The following is a 21,520-nucleotide window of genomic DNA, read 5'->3' as shown; positions in this document are numbered from 1 at the left end:
AATGCAGCTGACTTGTTTATCAATCTCCCTTTCTTTCTTTTTTAAAGACAAGCTGGGGTTAGGCAGGCAGACCCCCACCGGTTACTATTCAATAGCACCAGTACGGTTTTGAACCTGCAACGTCTCACTACAGTGAGACGTGCACTGCCAGGTCCTACCAATCACGCAGAGCCCCCATTGATGTGTTGTCCTTTTCAAGAAATGTTGGGATGGATGTTCGTCAGCAGCAGAGCTGCATGCAGCACCACTGGACAAAAAAATGAGCTCGTTTGTTTGTTTGTTCTTTTATCTTTGTTTTAAGGTGATTTACATGTGAAGGCTCATGTTAAATGCTCCTTTTAAGTTATGGCGTTTGCATGTCACGGAATGGATTCCACTGCCGTGAAAATGAAATCGGACCCCACGAGAACCGCAAAAAAATACACCTCCAGCGTGTAAAAGGCACGCCCGTCGAGGATTTTCGCTGAAACGTTTCAGGATTCCACCATTTGTGTTGTCACTGTGGGCTCCACAAAAATGCATGTCCTTCGATGCAGAAAAACAACCCACTTTCTGTGACACACAAACGCACCCTTAGTTTCTTATGGTTAGAGGGTTATCCTCTTGGGTAAGGAACCTCATGATTTAAACTTATAGTTAGATTTTTTTTATCAAATACAACTCCATTAATGTGTGCTCAGCATGGTCAAATACTAGAAATTTCATTGGATCTTTTTGTATGTGAAAATACAATTTTGTAAGGGTTGAAAATTGGGTAAACTGTAAGCCATTGATTTTTTCAATCCTTGCAAAATCTTAGAAATTGGAATAACATGATACAATCACTAATTTCTACTCTCCTGGATCACATTTGAAGGGTCAGATGTGAAAAAAACATATTACATTTTTTTCTAAAGGGTTCCTTACCCATGAGTTTAGCAAACATTAACCCATACCTAAATATCTAACACCTGATTTTCTAGTAATTATTGAGATAACTCCTTATTTAAAAATAGACAGTTTTAAAATTTTCCAAAAAAAAAATTACTTTTAAGCAACTAAACAAGTTGTTGATTTTTCAAAAGAATGAAGAGCGGATGTGATAACCCATAATATATGGGAAATTATTGGCTATCCTACCCTCCAGTGGAAATGCCTATGTCCTATCATATTTTATTTTTTCTTTTTCTTTTCTTTTTTTAAAATGAAGTCCCGTGGATTTGATTTGCTTAGTCAAAAACATGTTTTAGATGGTTCGGTCACATTGTATACACTGAATGAAGTTGTTTAGTCCTAAACTTTATAAGAAACTAATGAGATGATGAGAGGACTTCTTGAGTTATTTTAAAATTGACAGTTTAAAAATTTTCTTTTAGGCAAAAAACAGAATAAGTTGATGTTTTTTTCCCAAAAGGGTTTGGCATAGTGAGATGGGACCTAGGCCGCTAGGCAGGTGGTATACGTTCAAATCCTATTGGTGTCACCCCCTTGTGCAAGCCCAAGCATAGCAACTCTTTTAAGTGCAAAAGCATGTTTTATATTGTCCAATCTCATTTTATAAACTGATTTTTTTAAGGGCTTCAAAATTCAACGGCTTACACTGTGTTAAAATTTCATGAATGGGAGTCGTGTTTTTATGTTAAAACCACTTTATAAAAATTGCATTTGCAAGTAAATGTAGCATGCCCCAAGGGGGTTGGCCTAGTGGGGTTGGACCTTGGATCGATTACCATGAGTGTCACCCTTCTGCGCAAGCGGATGCTTAGCATAAGCTTTAGGGGCAAAGGTCCTAGCCTTCGAGTTTTACACCGTAGGTATGGCAGGCTGAGCCAGCACGACCAGGTCTAAAAAAAAAAAAAGTAAATGTATCATGCTGAATGCATCTGCAGGATCAAATTAATCAAATAAAAAGGAATGGTACTTTAGGATGTAACCATTATTTTTCCACATAATATCCCTATCCATCCCTCGCATCAACAAAAAGAGATGCTACACTTAACGTTAAATAAGTAATTTTAAAAAGGTAAAAGTAACAAAGACCACAAATGGAATAACTTTTGAAAAAGTGAGGTTCTTTTTCAAGTAGGTGCAACTTGTGACAGCTAAATGTAAAAATCACTGCACGTATGGTTCTTTATGCCAACTACACCTTTTTATTTTATTTAAATATTTAAGAACATGTTGGGATGTTCTGTCTTCACCTTCATTTTGACATCTTTTAATAATAAAAATAAAACCAACTCACAAAATATTTGAGTCCCGTGTTTATGGGACACGACATGGCACCCAGACACAGACCGCTTGACACGCCATGACACGTTTGGAATAGTTTAATATATTTTGATAAATTTTCAGTGTTTTGTATTTTTGTTGCTAATATATGTTTATGTATTATACTGCAAGACTAGAAAATGCATATACGAAAATAAAATTTTTACAACACTGCATTTTTTTATTAAAAAACATTACACACAATAAAAATGAAGTTGGCAAGGAAAGATCAGGTGCAATGTAATTGCACACTTTTGGAATGCTGGTGCACCTGATCACCCACATCATTACTTGGGCCTGATCACCTGATCTCAAAGAGGAATGGTGATCAGGTGCAACAGCACACTAAAAATGTGTAACCACATTTTTCTTCATGTAGGAACCAGAAAACCATCCTTGTAAACCCGGGGCATACCCCTTGACCTGAGGCAGCCACCAACTTTGACTTATGCAATGAGAATAACGCCCACATGAATCGACCCAACTGCCTGTCTAACAGACGAGGCCAGTTCCAAGTATGCTACCCCTTCGGGTCTTATGACCCTAGGGTTGTAAATGATAAAAGATAGTATCAAGTTATCCTAAACCCAGCCCAAACCTCCGAGGTCAGCATATGGGCATGAGATACACCAACCCAGATATTGTTTAGGTTGATTTGTACCAAAATCTTAAATATTTGAATTAAAAAAAAACATTTTTACCTTTTGCACATGAGAACTTTTTTCTATATATGTGATGTAGAATTTATTATTAATAAATTTTTTTAGAATAAAATGAGAAATGTATAATGGTAGAAGTTTATAGATGAGCCGTCCCATCCTAAGTAGCACTCTAAAATAAAATTTTAAAATATGATACCAAAATACAAACAAAAAATGTTAAAATAAAAAACTAGTTATTTGGTGTAATTAAAAGTTTAATTTTTTTTTTATAATCTTCTTAGAGGAGGACGATTTTCTAAAGGGCTCCATAGGGGTAGTGTCACCTCTAGAGAATCCTAAATAGAGTTGAGGACTAAATTAAGAAGACAACAAACTATTTAACAAAAATTAAAACTCTATTGTTGACTAGTGAACTTGTTTATTTGGCAAGGAAAGAAGGAAGAAAAAATTAACACTCTATTCTAACCCTTAGATCAAAGGGCTAGAATTATTTTTGGTCCTTGATCTAAAGGGCAATGCCTATATATCGATGAGGGCTGCACGCCCCCCCCCCCCCCCATTATTGTCATATTTATTTATTTTTGCTCTCTTTCTCTCTCTTCCAAAAACCTATCTCCCTTATTCTTCTTCCTTACACTTTGACGTTGGGTCTTCTCAACGTGGTTCAGTATAAGAGGCTTCGATGCACATTGAGAAAGCTTGGAAAGATCTTGAGTAAGGTCTTTTTTGGCGTAGAACGGCCAGTTTGTGCGAGGAGAGTCATCTATTCTCTCATAATCAATTTTCGTCATTAAGGTAGAGAGTTCTATACTTTACACATAAATTGGGATTCGTAGGTATGAATACCTTCAATTTTTCATGAGTATGGACCTTAGATCATGCCTCCCAAGTGTGGGTTTGATATATGGTTGTTGGATCATGTATTTGAAAGAGGTTTTCGAAAGAAAAAACCACAAGAAAAATCACTTTTTATCAAACCATTTTTTTTTAAAACTAAAATTATAAAAAATGATAAAAGATCCATGCTAGCTGATTGTTTTTCTGAATATTTTATTTTGGGTTAGTATATTATAATAATATTAATATTTTGTAAAAATTTTATAAATTTCTATGGTCATTTTTCTGAAAAAAATATGAGTTTTTCAATTCGGATTCTTCAGAAAATGTTTTGTTTTTTGTTTTTTGGCAAGACACCTGTCCGGTAAATCGTTCGTATCTCCTTCGTCTAGAGAAGTTTTGATGAGTGGTTTGGTGTGTTGGAAAGATAACAAAATTTTGCATCTATTATGAAATTGTGGGCTCTATTCACAGATAGAGCGCGAATCTCTAACAGTAGAAATAGAAAAATATAGGTTTGCACCAAAATGTTTGTATCTTTCTCGTTCGGAGGAGTTTTAACGAACAATTTGAGGCATCAAAAAATTGTGAAGTTTCTACGTTTTGAGAAAAATTTAGGTACGTCCACTGTACAGAAAAATTTTTATAGCCTCTGTAACAATCGGAAAGAGTTAGGGTTTTCTCAGAATCTAAGAGTTTGTTCAAGAACAGCTCTTGATATCGGCTTTATACTTGTTCTTGATAAAGAAAGATAATCTGAACATCTAGGGTAGAGTGTTTTATGTTTAACATGATTAAAAATTACGTTGTTATGTAAATAATTCATGTTTTATGATTGTTTAAGGTTTGTTATGATTCTTGCTTAATGAAAATCTTATTCGGGTTATTTCTCGATAGATTTATGATTCTTCGACGATGTTTGTTAATGTTTTAGCAAGCTAATCCTGAACATAAGCAAATCTTTATTTGATAATGATGAAAACATGTTTAGACTATTAGAAAAATCATGATTTATATAGACCTTTACCTTGAGGTTGAAACTGTGAATTTTCATATGTATTGAAATTGTTGTTATTGATATGTGCACATGCTTACTGAGCAAGATGTATGAATGGATGATTTAATGCCTATTCAAACTTGAAAATTGGGGTCTTAAAGTGACTGAATTAGCTTTCATAAATTTGGTTATGGTATTGCATGAAAAATACTAATGCAAATAAATAAAACCATAACACTAAAGCATTGGCTTATTAAGAGAGGGTAAGCAATATATATTGGCTTCGTGGATATTGTTTGAGTATGGAAGGTTGAACCTTTCCCCACCCATGAAGAGAGAGGAAGCCTCTGCATAGTCTGCAGCGTAGATAATACAGAACTCATGAGGAAAATTTGATGCATCAAGTATATTATTATTATGTTTGAAGTCTCTCTTACTCTTAGAGTTCAGCACATAGACTGGTGAAGAATACCCCGCCAAGCCAAAGTCACCCTTGCATGGAATTATGCTTGAGCCATGGTCCTTCATCAGGTTATTGTCTGTGTGGTACCAACATGGCTAACAAGTATAACCTAATTGTATGTGCATCATGTGGGCATGGCATGTATCATATAAAAAAAAAGATAATCAAAGATAAGAATTTATTCATGCATAAAAAGGACATCTGCATTGGTAAGTTCATACATATTTAACTGTTCATGCATCTTACTCAAGTGAATGATGAATAATAGTTATTTGTTCGTGCTTATTCAATATACTTACAATACTTGTTAAATATTGCCAAAATTAAAATATAAGTGCATGAAAGTTTGAAGATATTGCTACTTGTGAATTCTAGATTACTTGCTTAGTATAACTCTACTCTACTGAGACATGTTTGTCTGACCCTATGAATATTCAATATTTTTTGGGAGGTGATTGAATTTACATGCGATAGCGGGAGGTTGTGACAGAGGTCCAGTGAAATCTTTTCCAAGCTCGCTAAAGTTGATGAATAAGAGCATATTATTTGCTCAAGACTCTGATTAAATTCCTGATTTTTATTATTAATAAAGAACATGTAAAATCGTTATTTCTATTATAGATGTTCAAAATTCTAAGATTTAATTCCTCTCTAAATGTGAATGTGAAGAAAAAATAGCCTGCCAAGTTTTACTCCCGATTGATTTTACCCCACTGGAATTTTATAAAAAAAAAGCATGCTTTTCGGAACTTAAAAATTTGGGACGTTACATGTGAACTTACTCACAAATATGTAATGGTTTTTTTGTATAACAGTCTTTTTTCTCATATCTATATCTCTCTCATTCGATGTCAAAAACTTATATTTTTATAATTGTTGGAAAGTTGAGACACATGCTTATAACTTTCATGTTTTCAGTTAGAACTGAAAACCCTCTAGGGTTCTTGTTTCTGAGTTCTAAAATCAGAATATAAACATGTTATGTAGACAAGCTTAAGCTTACGTAGGGGGGTGATGCCTATGGTATTTGAACCTAAATAGTCTAGGCCCCATCCCACTACACCAAACTCTTTTGGTTGATAAAATGCAGACTGATTCAATAAAATATATGCAGACTTCCTCATCCTCACCTATGTTCGTTGTTCATATGTTTAAGAGGAACAATCTATTTTTTAGATGATGTTTCTTCACATTCATCATATCAAGGTGATATTGATGGTAATGAAAAGCTAATGTCCTTATATATTTTTTATCATTTATTTTATGTTTTTAGACTTTTGGCACAAGTGGCCAAAAAATAGTATAAAACAAATAGAAAATGCACAACTATACTTGTTTATCTCCTATTTTAAGAACGCCATCGAGGTTGTATCTCAGCGCCCTTTCATCATTTTTTAGCAAATCAGGTATCATCGAAAAAGTATTTTTGTTTAGTTTCTTTGTTCTTTTTTTGTGTTTTTTTTTAAATTTATTTTTTGGGTTGAAACATCCTTTCAAATATAATTTATTCGGCTGTGTCAAGGGGTAAGCCCTCAGAGCTTTATGCTAACATGGACAAGGACCGTAAGTACAACAGGCTGAGTGTAATGCCCCGAAATTTTCAACTTGTAAATTTTGAAAATATTTAGAGAAAACCTTTCAAAGTTCTGGATTTTGATCTTTCAAATCGTAAGCGAAAGCAATTTTCTTTTAGAGAGGAAAACAAGTTGACAATTATGGGCACGTTAGCTTACAAACAAATCTTACTTATAGAGAATAGTCAAGATGCCAACAGAAAGATGGTGATCTCAAGCCATGTTGCATCGTGTCATCAGCCATCTGAAAAGTACTACTCGTCACCTGCCCATGAAATGGGTCAGTTTTATGACAAACTGGTAGTTGTACAAATAAAAAATGTAGAATAAATATAGCAGGATATTCATAAGATAAGCAGTTTATTTCATTAAAGATAGTGGTAGCATGTATAATTGAATTGCGAGAAATTACATTTATTCTAGCATGAGCAACATAAGCAAAGAACAACTAAACTGAAGGGAATGTACAACACAAGGTGTAAGCATCATTATAAGCAGTTAGCTTGCCTGAGTAACTGATTATTACAAGTAAAGAACAACGTTAGTAGTTTAACTAACAAGTGTAATGCCACAATAGGCATAAACAGTTCGACTAGTAATGAGAACAAATTAATTTATGTTTCGATATTAGTTGGCCTTGCAGGTATAAACAAGACATTAATCGTAGAAACAACTGAGACTAGTTTGGAGGTCTATTATGACATGTGTTTTCAATACCCCGAATAGCTAGTTGAGTCCGCTCCTAAGGAGACGGTCGGTGACCGAGAGAGAATTCTCCAAAGGTCACTTGTTCCAAAGGATGCATCCAACTTCTGCATAAGTGTCTAAAGCTACCTTTTGTAGCCCATTTCTCCTAACTCCGATGACTAGGAAATCTGAGTCTTTTGCCCATAACTATCATTAAAGGACCTATTCATCAGAGTTTTTGTACATTTCTGTCTTCTCTTTTGATGGGAGTCAGCGGTTTGAATGGGTGCATCAAGTGTTAATTAACTGAAGACTCATTCTGCTTGCTCTGGTCTTTCAACCAACTCGAGTATCTTGCCTGTAAAAATGAATGATCACCATTTATGTGATCTCAACATTGTGTTATTTGCATATTTTGAGGTTGCTATAACTCTATCATCCAATCATCGTAACACAAACCAGATATACATGTTCAAAGGTATGGTTGTACCTGTCCAAAGGTACGACTACGATGAAAGGGTAACATTCAATATGTTGCAATTCATTTAATTCATACATGACACACATTTCTCTTTGAGCCTTTGTCCTGTAGAGGCGAACATCATTATTTTCGTTTATTTCAACAAAGTGCTCATTGCACACTTCGAGGTACTCAATGACCTCTCACACTACTTATTGTTATGTATATACCGTACATGTCTCAAGGTACGGCTACGACAGTAGGTCATGAGTTTCCTGAAGAATAACCTCACATAGTGTTTCGTATGACATAAAAATCAGTAACATAACTTGGCATGCTCAATCACTACGAAACAAGAAATCTCAAACAAGTCTTGGGATCATCGTTGATCCAATCCTTCCTTCCGAGTAACCGCAAAAAATTTTATGCTCGAGGAGTCGAGCCTTGCACAAGGAAGATTCTCTTCTCGAGATTTGCAACGTCTCTACACAATTTTGCACCTTTTCGAAACCCTTCATGGGTTTTCAGGTTTAACGAGAAGGGGAAGGGGAGAGCGGCGCGAGGGAGGAAGAAGGGTTTAAAGAAACCCTCACCCCCGATAACCCTAGCGGGTCCGACCCGGGTCCATTTTTTTCGTGGGCTTTACACTGAGCCATTGCGGCTAGGTCTCTGCCCCTGGAATATCTTTTCCGAGAAAAAAAATATTTTAGAGTCTTGTTGAACTATATGTGTGTGACACACACCTTTTTTGCAGTTCTTGGTTAACTATATATTAACCTGACCAAAGACGTAGAATTGTCGAGCTAGCATGGAGTGACTCATGACTCAATATCAGTGAGAGATTATTAATTATGCTGATTCACTAAACGTGATTAAGATTTTCCTGTTCTAGCCAAAATTTTGCTAAACTAAACCAGCTAGGGATAGGTCTAAGACTTAGATATGAATCGTATGGAGATATGGGCTAGGCCAATCATTACAAAGTAGAGTATGAAGTGTCATCTAGCTTCAAATCAATATTGGTATCATAAGCTACACTGACTTGACTTGGCAAAGTCTTGGGTAACCTTATCCATCCCACTCCTGCAGTTAATTATAGTCATGATTTACAAGTAATGTCCAATTTTATTGATCCTTTGTTTACTCATAATCCATAGATGAATACAAAGAAAACAAGTTTGGACAGTTGGAATATCTTTTTCTCTTGGATTGAATTTTGAGAATGCTTGTCATTTTTAAGGACAACTTTTCTTTTGTATTGAATTTTGAGAATGACTTGTTTTTTACAAAAAAACAAGTTTTGAGAATGACTTGATTTGAGAATGAAATTTAAAAAAATTGATGAACAAGAATGGCCCACGAAAAGAGAACTCTCTCTCTCAGCCAAAGGAAACTTCTTGCTAGAAGGAACCACAGGATCAGGAGAAGCACATCAAATTATGGTTGACCACGGAAAGTGGGTTACCATGACTATGACCAAGAGGTTGGGGAGAAAAAAGTTTTCATGGTTACTGCAATACAAGAATTTGAACCAACCTGGGGGCTCCGCTTGTCTTGCAAGAGCAGCTAGTGCACGTCACCTTGTGTTGGAACCTTGCAGGTTCAAAACCCAGTGGTATAGTTGTATAACTGGTAGGAGTCTGCCTAACCCCAGCTTGCCTTTCAAAAAAAATACAAGAATTTGAATTTAATCAGACCCCTTTCATGATTGACCGTACGTGAACAAATAGGATATGAAATTCCTTTTGGGACCGAGAGGGAGGAATTAGAGTAACACCCGCCCAAGCTATACTTCCTGGGATGGTCGTCCGAAGGGTCTCAAAGTAGGGATTATCTTTTGAGACATCAAGCAATAGAAGGGTCTCAAAGTAGAACGAAAGTTCAGAGGCAGCCATAATAAAGCTGAAAATTAGGAACATAACTTCGAGACGGATCGACCCAATGTCATAAAACTCGTTCTCTGGGATAAATTACAAAAAAAAACCGTTTTTTAGTAATTCTTGGAAAAAAATATCAGTACATGTGAAGTATTAGCATGTACATAAAAAATTATAAAATAAAAATAAAATGTATTTTAATTGTTTTTCTGAACATAGCTGATATTCGTTACATGGGTTTGAGCATAACCTCCAAGATCTGAGACAACACCACAAATAATTGGTCTGATGGATTTGACATCAGATGACGACTAATGAAAATAATTGAATAGACACTATCAAGATAACCAACAATATGCAGTGTTAAGAATTGAGATCAGGTGCAACACACTTTTAGTGTGTTGCTGCACCTGATCACCCTCCATCTATTGTTGGACCCCACAGCTGACAGGTTGTATCCTATAAATGGTGGGTGATATCAGGTGCAGCAGCACACTAAAAGTGTGCAATCACATTGCACCTGATCCTCTCTTGTGTTCAAATGGCTTTGAACTTTACGGGTTTCCATGAAAGAAGGCAACAAACTGGAACAACTAGGGATGCCAAGGGAATCACAACATCAACAAGCATAAGCGTGGGGCTCTGGAAAAGGAGATTTTTCCTTTCACTTTATGATATAATTAATCTTACAAAAATTTCATACATGTTAATTGATTCAGTACAAGATCGGACTTGTGTTGGAAAGGTACCCACCTTTTTTTTAGATGGGCAAGGTGGAGGATAACCCCGGTGGGATTCAAGCACGAGACCCGTTTGTTATGATGATGCGACCTACCTCATTCAACCCCATGCTGGAAGACTAATTGTGCTTAGAAAAGATTGCTTGTGATGCCTTGATAACTGCACGAACATGAGGATCATCTTTTTGTATTTCTCTCAAAAACTTCAATGCAGATGAATGCTTACCAGAAGCCAGCAAAACCTGGAACATCCTGCAGGCATAGAAAATATTATTGGTAAAGCAAGTTAGCTCAAGGAATTTACTTATGATGAAACTCTTCCTCATAGTGCCATAGAACAGTCACTGAACAAATTATTCAGTAAATCCAACCAATTTTCAAGAAGGGGTAATTGAGCTCGTGGCAGATTTTTTTTTTAAATTACATTGCAAACATAATGGGCAAGATAGACCATTCAAATACTGCATTGTGCTAATCCATTTTCTCCTTTCCTATGCTCCCCTATCTTTTGGGTGATGCCTCATTGCCCTGTTCCATTTTTTATTCTTGTGGACCATGCATCTCCCAGTTCCAATGGACTTGAGTATTGAGCTTCCCCTCTCATCCAGATCTCTGTCCTACCATCACCCTCTCTTTCCCTTTATCCACTACACTACCACACAAAACAACTCTCAGGTTTTAAAGAATTCCTTTCTCAAATCCATATAACTAATTTAGCAGTTATTATTATCATTATTATTGTTACTATTGTTTTAGTAGTAGTAGTGGCAGCAGCAGCAACAAAAACAACATATACAGTAGCCAAGTTATGTACTGTCTGGTTCGCGACTCCTAGTGACAGAAGCACTCAAAGCAGCAAGGCAGTAGTAGTCATAATAGGAAGACAGTAGTAGCATCAGCATCAGTTCTAGAGAGTTGGATTTTTAATTCAACTGGTTTGGGTACGAGTTGGACAGTTAAGTGGCATTTATTTTTAGGTTCACTGAAGAATTTACAAATTTTTAAAATTATTGAGTTTCTTGAAATGGTGTCAGGTTCCAACGTTATTTTCTGCTAGAAATCTTTGGCTATTTATTCATTTAATATATTATTCACTGGTAGTAGGAAAGCACATAGTGATCTCAGAGATGGAACAGGAGATAAGGGGGTCTGAAAAGTGACACAAATTTCATGCTTAAAGCAACACCTCATGAATACGGCACATCTGCCCCATCTCAGAACTACACAATACTGACACAAACACCATACAAGTCTTGACACTTTAAGGACACAAACCTATGTGACACATGGTCACTACCATGTCTCAATTTCATCCACATTCTGTGACAACCTTGATTTTTTTTTTTTGCTTTAATTTTTTTATCATTTGTCATTGACATAGCTTTTCTGTTCCCTAATGATCCGAGTATTGATGACTTGTAAGCAGGGTTGGTAAACAAGCTAAATGAGCTGAGTGACCATTCAAGCTTCGCTCATTGAAGGTGAAAGCCAGCTTGAGCCAGTGGAGCCAAACACGAGCCCTGATGAGCTGAGCTAGATGAGCACTTTCTTTTTCTCTTTCACATTTGGACAGCAATAGGATCTGAATGTTGAGACCCTCTTCCCAAGTTCGTACTATAGCAGGTAATATTTCTTGTCCTCCTGATAATCTTTACAAAATTCTAGCATGTTTTTTTCCACCAAAACTAGGGTTCTTTTTTACCTTTTTCCTTGCATGCTTCAGTTTGTAAATTTGATTTCACAAAGTTCTCCAAAATTTTAAGGCTTTTCTGCAGTAACCTTTTGGGGAGATAACCCTAAGCAAACATTAGTAGCCAACAATAGGATTACGGTATGCTGTTGCCTTGGGATAATGTGAAACACATCTGGTGTTTGTGGCAACAAAATACCAATATTTGCCAAAAGTGTACTTCAAAAATACCATTTGTTAGTGTATTGTTCAAGTTCAAAAACCAGTACTAAAAATTAAATTAAGACAATTTGCAATGGAGGATTCATACCTTAATGACGTTAACACATTGAATGGAATATTAGCTTTTTTATACTCCTTCCAAATCAATCGTGCATTGTGTGAATCTTTAGCACCAACACAAGCACTGAGAAGAAAATCTAGACTTGTTCTTGAGGGAGAGAGACCATGTTCCTTAATACCTTGCAGCAAGCTCAAGCCAATCTCCACATCAGCAGGATCCATGTCACAGATTAGGCCAAATGCCTGCCCCATTTCAGTACGATGGAATAGTTAGTTAGGAATGACCAATAACAACAAGAACAGTAGTTAGGATAAAGCTTGATAACGATGATCTTTTGTCAAAACAGTGAAATCAAAGTATACTCTTCAGGGTCTTAATGTTGGATTTCTCTGGTAGTAGTCAGTCTATGTTCACAAAACAAGATTAGGGATTATATAATTGCCAAGGCAAGAGTTTTGATATGCGGTTGCAGATGAGGTAAGTCATCCATAAGGAGGATTTCCTTAAAGATGATTTTATCAATTTTTGGTTACTGCAGCAATGTGAACCAGGTCCAAGTGTATGGAGGCCAAGAAAAAGGATTGCAACATTAAAATTATTAATGCTCTCTCTCTCTCTCTCTCTCTCTCTCTCTCTCTCTCTCTCTCTCTCTCTCTCTATATATATATATATATATATATATATATATATATATATACACCCACCAAAAACCATGCCAACCCTACCCACTGGAAAAAATTTGGTGTTTTTTTCCAAATTCTGACCGTACAGATGTGTTCAGCATGATTGATTTACTAGAGATCGACACTTGGATCATGAATTTTGGATATAAAAAATGGTATTTGGAGCCTTGAAAATTAGTGAAAATTGTACGCCGTTGATTTTTGGAACTTATAAAAAGCTATCCATGCATCGGAATCAAATGCTCCAAGAACTGATTCCTATAAAAACAAGCATATAGATCACATCTGTATGGTCGGAATTTTGCAAAAAATACCATAAATCCAATAAAACGTGTGGTGGTTAGGTTTGGTAGGGTTTTTAGTTGGTAGGTTTTCAAAATCCTATATATATATATATATATATATATATATATATATATAGAGAGAGAGAGAGAGAGAGAGAGAGAGAGAGAGAGAGAGAGAGAGAGAAGCTGCCAAACTAGTAATGTAGTGTAATGATCGAGAAATTAGTAATGCCAATAAAAACATTCTTGTTTTATTCCATATTTCCTTGGTTTATGACTTTTTTATAAGTGCCTAACAGCCTAACATGGACATTTCCAGCTGGAAGGAATGTCTAGAGTTTCAAATAAAATAGAGTAATACCTGATCACAAATATAATTTGCAGCCAATTCATCTCTTTCTATAAGCTGCTTGAGTAGGTCAATTGCACAACTGATTCCAGAAAAAAAAAAGATAAGAACAAAGAAAGAAATTATGAATACATTTTCGACAGAAAACAATATTACATAAGGCAACCTTTGATTTTTGTACTGAATACAGTATAGAACAATCCGACCACACCCATCACACCAGCTAGACTTATCATTCAAGTCACCAAGCAATTGAAGCAACAGATCTAACTCCCCGTCAGACTGTGTATGCTCCTGTACAAAACAAATTGATAACAAGAACATCAGAATATATGGTTATACAAACTGGAACTGGAACTGGAACTTATACCTATTAGCCAAAACTCTGCAATGAAATGGGACTCACAATAAGACTGACAACAGCCTTGGGTTCTGGACAGCACCCTGCAAGCTTGATTTCTTCATAAACTTTTAAGGCCTCAGACATTTGTCCACATGATGCAAGGGCTAGTAGAAGGGCACTTTTAATTTCTCTAGTGTTCTTAGGTTGTATTCTATGATCTAAAACCACCTACACCACAACAATAACTTTCTGATTTTATATCATATGCAATTCAATTCTATACCTTGCAGAGAAGAATACGGTGATAATGGAAAACAAATATATGAAAAGAAAAAGAAAGAGGAAGTAATTATCATGACAAAAGGTAACTAAGAACTTGTGTCACAAAGACATGGACACAAACCATGACTGACTCATTCCGAGTTTGAGAAGTGAGCTCGCAAAGTTTTCAAAAAATAAGACAGGAGAAAACATATGTTTTTCATTAATTAATTGACTAAAAACATTAAAAAAAATTATATTTTGATATGTAAATGTATATTTCATATTGAGAATATTATTTGAAAGTTTAAGATAAAAACTACTCAAATTGAAATCATGGTTTCCTATGAATGTACATATTACAGCTTTGCAAGCTTTCTTTCTCTGTTTATCTTCATGAAATATATATGTTGCTGAATTAAAACACCATGCATTTGACAACATATGCATAAAGAAATAGCAAGGCAAACATGTATAACAAATAGGTAACAACATTATCCAACACTATAATAACCAAACACAAATAATTATGTGGTTTTATCATTTACAAGATTTTATCAATCAAACCATGTAACAGATAATGCTGATAAGAGAAATTTTTACATGTATTTATACTGTATGCTGGAAAACAAGTGTCCTTTGAGTCTATGGATTGAGTCACAAAATAAAAGAAAAAGAATATAAGGGACACAAGTTGCATAGTTACCTGCCTGGCCTTGTCAAATTGCCCACATTTTGCATAACCATTAATAAGTGCCACAAATACATGTTTGGTTAAAGGAACACCTGTTTTTTGCATTTCTTCATAATACTGTAAATATACAATGACCAAACATTGGACATGGTTAGACATCACAAAATGAATAGCTCATCAATATTAAAAAATAAACATAGCATGGTGTATGTAGGATATTCTGAAATATAAAAAAATAGTCAAAAATATTTTTTGTAGTAACTTATGGATCAATCTTCCACTTGTCAATCAGATGCGTGCAGCAGTGAATTGCAAATCCCATAAACTGATGTAACCGCAATGAAAAATATGGAGTCACACTTCCCCATGTCAGACAAAGCGGACACACATAATAAACATTGTGCATAAATCGTGGAAAGGTAACCTACGACTCCCTTGATTTTAAGCACAAAAGGCAAATATACTCTTACTTTTTAAACATACATAATCTTCTCTTTTTTACAAAACTTCACTAACAAGAAATCAGTGTAATGTTGAAACAATGAAAGTTTACCTCATTATATGTACATACATAGATATGTGCTTGTATGTACTTGTGTGTGATTTGCCCTATATTCATTTACCACTTGATCTTCCAAATCAAGAGGTTCATCTTTCTAATAGAAACTGACCCATGTTTTTTGTAAGGTTGAAACAAATCATGCAATAAAAGGCAAGGTTTTCTTGATCCATATAGGACAGAGTGTTTGCATAGAACATGTGAACTTGATTAGGCTAACAATGCAATATTCTCGGCCTCTAAATGCTGCTCTCAGCATCAGACACCACCTGTGATAAAGAAATAGCTGTTTTTTCATCCAACTTCTCCATGATATGTTGAAGATTCTCTATGACCTTTATTGATGCTAGATATACAACTCATACAGATTAAGGAACATGATCCTTGCACCATATGCATTTTTCTCGACCTTTCCACACTGCATGTAACAAAACACATTTTGCACCCGTTTCATGGCTATGCAAGGATAATGTTACTCTCCCTTATAAATTTCTTTTGAAAAGTATTATTTTATTTTAACAGTTCTAAAATACATATACCTTTTCAATATCATCCACACATTGAGCATTGAATATTAGATAGAAAAAGGTCTCAGAATCTGGTTTAACATCTGCCTGTTCCATTTGCTTCAGAACCATCATTCCAGATCTAACATTTTTCTGCCCAATAAAAAAGACAACATAAGTTGGTAACAATGATGACCAAAGGAAGAAGAAAGATGATAATCTTTAGCATCAATAATAGAACATCCACAATTTTTTTTGTGCTTTAATCACAAGACCAATTTACCAGTTGATAAAGTTTTTTTCTTTAAAAAGGAAAAGAAGGTTCATTGATGAAAATATTTAGTTAAGTCCAAATCTTGGGACAAAAAGTTAGTAAAACAAGGACATACAGTAAAAGCAAGAATGCACACACACATACATGCATACATACAAGAATAAAGAGAATCAACCAATTAGTCCAAGTAGTCAAGCACAGGTTTTTAAAAGGTGACAACTCAAATGACCAAGTTCAGACTGCTAAAATGTAACTTTTCACATATATATATATATAGAGAGAGAGAGATGTACATATATACTATGTATATATGTACATATATATCTCTATACATATACAAATATATATATATATATATATATTGACATATCATTGTAAAACCCGATAAGGGTACTTTTGTCTTTTTTCCTTTTACGCATATTTCAATTGAAATGTGGTTGTATTTTTTACATTTTATTTTTCTTCTTTTTATTTCTTTCTTTTTCTCTCTTTTTATTACAAAATAGAAGGACCATTGGGGGGCCCACCCTTCTAGTCGTTGGGGCCCCAACGGCTAGAAGGGAGCCCCAATGGCCCCTCTCTCTCATTTGTTCTCCCTCTATATATTTGAGGGCTCTCCCTCTTGTAAAATAAGGGTTTTTACCCCCTTCCACATAATGAAGATGTATATTTTGTAGCCTTTGTGGCTTTGCCCCTTCGTGGGTTTATGTGTTGGCACATTACGTGCTTTTGTTTACCCATTAGTGGGTGTGTGTATTCGTACTTCATGTGCATGTTTATTGGTTCATTATTGAACCTAATGTATTCAAAGTCATTTCCTTGCATGGTATCAGAGGTCGGTTGGGATTGAGTTGTTCTTTGTTGCATCGGGAAGTGTGCTATTCAAGAAAATTTTAAATAAAAACGGTGAAGTTTTCATTTCTCTCACTTTTTTCTTTCTTAAAGTTATTCAATATGCATTCCATTCCTTTAAGTGTCGTGCATTATGAAGAATTAGATATGTTTTGCATATGTGTTCTCCTTGTCATTATGAGTTTGGATTCTTAACATTCCATTGAACTCTTTTCGTATATCATACCTTTTCGTATGTCTTTCTTTGAAATTTTTTAAAACCGGTGAACTTGTTTTTTCGAAAAATTAAATATATGATTGCTCAAAACATGCTTTAATGGGTCGGTAAAAATTTATGACCATTGGAGTTTTGAACTTATATTTTATACCTAATTTTGTTTATAAGAATACCTTTTATATGAAAGGTAAGCCTTTAAGAAAGTTATGTTAAAATGTTTATGAGATATGTAGTGTAAAACTATTGATCACATACTCTTCTACACTCGCATCATAGTCGATTGGTTCGTATTGAAGGTATGTGTTTATCCACTAAAAAGTCCTCTATAAGGCCTCTCATAATATCGTGTGTCTCTTTGAAAAATTATTGACATATATTATCTATGAAAAATTCCTAATTAAGTTTTGATTCTCCTACCTAATGTATCATTTTCATATGAGCAATATTTGACTAAGAATGCATCTTATAATAGCGGTTGAATTAAGTTTTTAAAATGATCTTATGAAATATGGTTATTCTCTTTGTATCTTTTTACTCTTAAAAGATTCCTCAATTTAATTTCAAGAGTGTGTTTTATTATAAAATTTATGGTCTTCATTAATGTTTGGTGCATACTTATTGCATTAAGAGTTGGTTATAACCTATTAAGTCATGTTTTTTATAAAATTATGAATTTCTCCTCATCAATAAATGTTTGATTTATGCCATAGTGCAATCTTATTATTCTTCTTTGTTGGGATTTCTCCCACTTTAATGAAGTTTTTCTTTTTTTTCGTGTGTACCCGTATTTGGGGATTATGTGTTTGAACTCTCTTTGAGAGGCCTTTCAGTCCTTGTAATCTTCTTATGAGTATATACTCTTTGTGAAGATTTCATGGTTGTTGTGAGAACATTGGTTGTGAACAACATTTTTAAAGTTACAATAGTGGTTTTCAAACTTCATAATCTTACCATCTTTATGAATGCTTATGTTGTCCTAAATTTGTTATTTGCTCATATTAAGATTATTGTCATTCGACATCTTGAATTGCGTAAAAATGCATCTATTATCATATGATGTGCATATAATTGCACTTTATATCCATCATAGTTAAAGGCTTGATTTGATTCTTGGATTATTCCAAATCGGTTCTTGCACATAACGTAGCTTAATATTTTATGTTGTGTTTGTGGCATAAATAAGCCTTTTAATATAAATGACTTCTTTTTGAAGATTTGATCATGATCAAGCATAAATCGTGTTTATGCAAAATTATTGTTATAAGACATATTGTTGTGATTGATTATGTTGGATCTTTATTTGGAAAATGTTTCCTTAAAGTGTTTTTTGGCTTTTATGGCATTTATATTTATTCATCACCGGTTGTTTTTTGATGCATCATTTGTTTGGCCTTATTATTGTTTTTTTTTTTCAGATGTTTGTTGAGGTGAGTTATGGGCACCTCGTGTTGTGTCATTTTAGGTTGTCAACTTGTAGTTTGACCCTAAAATGACTTGTTATGTGATCTCTAATTATGAGTATGTCACTCATTTATTTTTTGCCATTGTTTTTATGGATGCTCTTAATTATGTGAACCTGTGATGGATATATGATGGTTGGAACCTTAAATGTTTTAAGGTATATTAAAATCAATGTTTATTGCCTCAAAAGTCTTCTTCTTTTATAACTTTTATCTAAGTGTTATCATATGTAGACAAGATTTTTATTACACCTTTGTGTGTTGATAGCCATTTGTTAGCTTTGTTCTCTTGGTCTAGTAGCTGAACACACTTATCTTGAGTGTTATTATATGTAGACAAGGCACGTTGATTCACACCATGGTGTGTGATTTTAGTCCATGTTGGCATTTGTGTCCTTGTTCTAGTCGCTGAGATGTATGCCTATGGTTGGCTTCTTTCACTCATTTCAAGTGTTATTTTATGTAGACAAGAGATGTATTGCGTTTTAGCCCATAGTTGGCTTGATACTCTTGTTCTAGTAGTTGAACATACTTGGTTTTGAGTGTCTTTTTACGAAGACAAGATATGTTTTTTGTTCATATTGGCGTGTATTCTCTTGTTTTTATCGTTGATACACTCATTTCAAGTATTATTACATGTAGACAAGAGGTGTTTATACACACCTTTGTGTATGTCTTTTGACCTTTAATGGCATTATGATTATGTTCTTGTTCTAGTAGCTTATACACTTGATTTGTGGGTTTTGGAAGACTAATGAGGTAGTTGCTTTTAGTGGATGAACTATTGTTGAAATTTGTGAAATTTCATTCATATTTTATCTTTTAAAGATACAAGTGAATCATATCATTAATATGCATATTTTAAAATCAAATTGATTTTTTGGCATTTAATCTATATATTAAGTGCTTATGGTTTTGGCCACCTTTGTATTTGATATGCAAAATTGAGTTTTTGTAATTGCAATCATTTTAGTGAGAGTTATACACTGCCGGTCCCAAGCCCGGATAAAGGAGGAGGGTTGCGGTAGGCCTGTGACAGCCAGCATAAAAACTTTGTCATATCCTATGAAAATGAACCAATATGAGAATTTCGTTGGGGCGTTCCCTACTGAGCGACGCGCTGTACTCTCTAGGCCCGGAGGCAGTGATAAATGTGCAAGGGTTGCTAGGTCGTCGCCCAGAAGCGACGCGTCACACCGGCGCCCGGGTGTGGTGTCAAATAGGCAAGGGTTCCCTCACTTTGTTGGACGGGTGGGGGTAAAGAAGTTAGTCCAAGACCATAAAATTAGGTTAGCCACTTGGAACATAGGGTCTTTAACTGGTAAGTTGGTAGAGTTAGTAGATGTTATGTGTAGGAGAAAGATTGATATTTTATGTCTTCAAGAGACCAAATGGGTAGGTGAGAAAGCTAAAGTGATAGAACCTTGGGGATATAAGATTTGGTATACAGGAATAAATAGGAATAGGAATGGAGTAGGGATTGTTATGAGTCGTCAGTTTATAGATAATGTAGTTGAGGTCCGTAGGAAGGGTGATAGAATTTTACTTATTAAATTAGTATTAGGTACGGATATTATTAATATTATTAGTGTTTATGCACCTCAAGTAGGTTTAGATGATTCCATTAAGCATCAATTTTGGGAAGATTTAGATGGAGTAGTACAAGAGACATCTTATGGAGAAAAGCTTTTCATCGGCGGTGACCTTAATGGACATGTAGGCATTAGTAAGGATGGATTTGAGAATATCCATGGAGGCTATGGTATAGGAGAAAGAAATGAAAGTGGAGAAAGGATTTTAGATTTTTGTTTGTCCTATGATATGATCTTAGCAAACACTTGGTTTAGGAAGAGGGAGTCTCACCTAGTAACATTTAAAAGTGGGGTTAATACGAGTCAGATAGATTTTTTCCTACTTAGAAAGAGAGATAGGGGTTGTTGCATCGATTGTAAGGTTATACCAGGAGAAAGTGTAGCTACACAACATAGAGTCTTAATTTTAGATCTTAGAATTAGACAATGCCGCAAAAGGGATAGACATAGGATAGATCCTAGAATTAAGTGGTGGGCACTGAAAGGAGCTAAACAAGGAATGTTTGTAGAGCAGGTAGTTAAGGAAGTTGATTGGTGTCTCGAGGAGGATTCAGAATCAATGTGGAATAAGATAGCGGGTGGCATGAGAAAAGTGGCTAAGGAGGTATTGGGTGAGTCTAAAGGCGGTGCACCACTAGGTAAGGATACATCATGGTGGAACGAGGATGTCAAATTAGCTATTAAGGTTAAAAGAGAGTGTTATAGAAATCTAAGTAAGAGTCGTGATAATGAGAATTTGGAGAAGTATATGATAGCAAAGAAGGAAGCTAAAAAAGTTGTTCGAAACGCGAGGGCTAAGGTATATAAGGAGGTTTATGACAAGTTGGATACCAAAGAAGGCGAGAAGGATATTTATAGGCTTGCAAAGATGAGAGATAGGAAATCGAAGGATTTGAGTATGGTTAGATGTATCAAAGATGAAACGC

At 34.9% G+C, this 21,520-nt stretch overlaps 1 protein-coding gene across 2 annotated transcripts in view; it reads right to left on the bottom strand.

The window, feature by feature from the left end:
• Positions 1-10,442: 10,442 nt before the first annotated feature.
• The window catches only part of LOC149844407 (pentatricopeptide repeat-containing protein At4g04790, mitochondrial-like), a 55,765-nt gene continuing 44,687 nt past the window's right edge, over positions 10,443-21,520 (bottom strand). For both annotated transcript variants that reach the window (XM_089994416.1, XM_089994420.1), the window contains exons 9-15: positions 16,233-16,352; positions 15,147-15,251; positions 14,243-14,407; positions 14,003-14,130; positions 13,849-13,918; positions 12,548-12,762; positions 10,443-10,799 (exon numbers count right to left, since the gene is read on the bottom strand). In XM_089994416.1, the coding sequence (XP_089850542.1) occupies positions 10,667-10,799; positions 12,548-12,762; positions 13,849-13,918; positions 14,003-14,130; positions 14,243-14,407; positions 15,147-15,251; positions 16,233-16,352 (936 nt within the window). In that variant the 3' untranslated portion in view covers positions 10,443-10,666. The remainder of the gene's footprint in view (positions 10,800-12,547; positions 12,763-13,848; positions 13,919-14,002; positions 14,131-14,242; positions 14,408-15,146; positions 15,252-16,232; positions 16,353-21,520) is intronic.

This window comes from Nuphar pumila, chromosome 2, assembly GCF_984573655.1.
Source record: "Nuphar pumila chromosome 2, dmNupPumi1.hap1.1, whole genome shotgun sequence".
Classification (NCBI taxonomy): domain Eukaryota; kingdom Viridiplantae; phylum Streptophyta; class Magnoliopsida; order Nymphaeales; family Nymphaeaceae; genus Nuphar; species Nuphar pumila.
The sequence above is the reverse complement of the archived record's forward strand: the minus strand, read 5'-3'. Positions and strand labels throughout refer to the sequence as shown.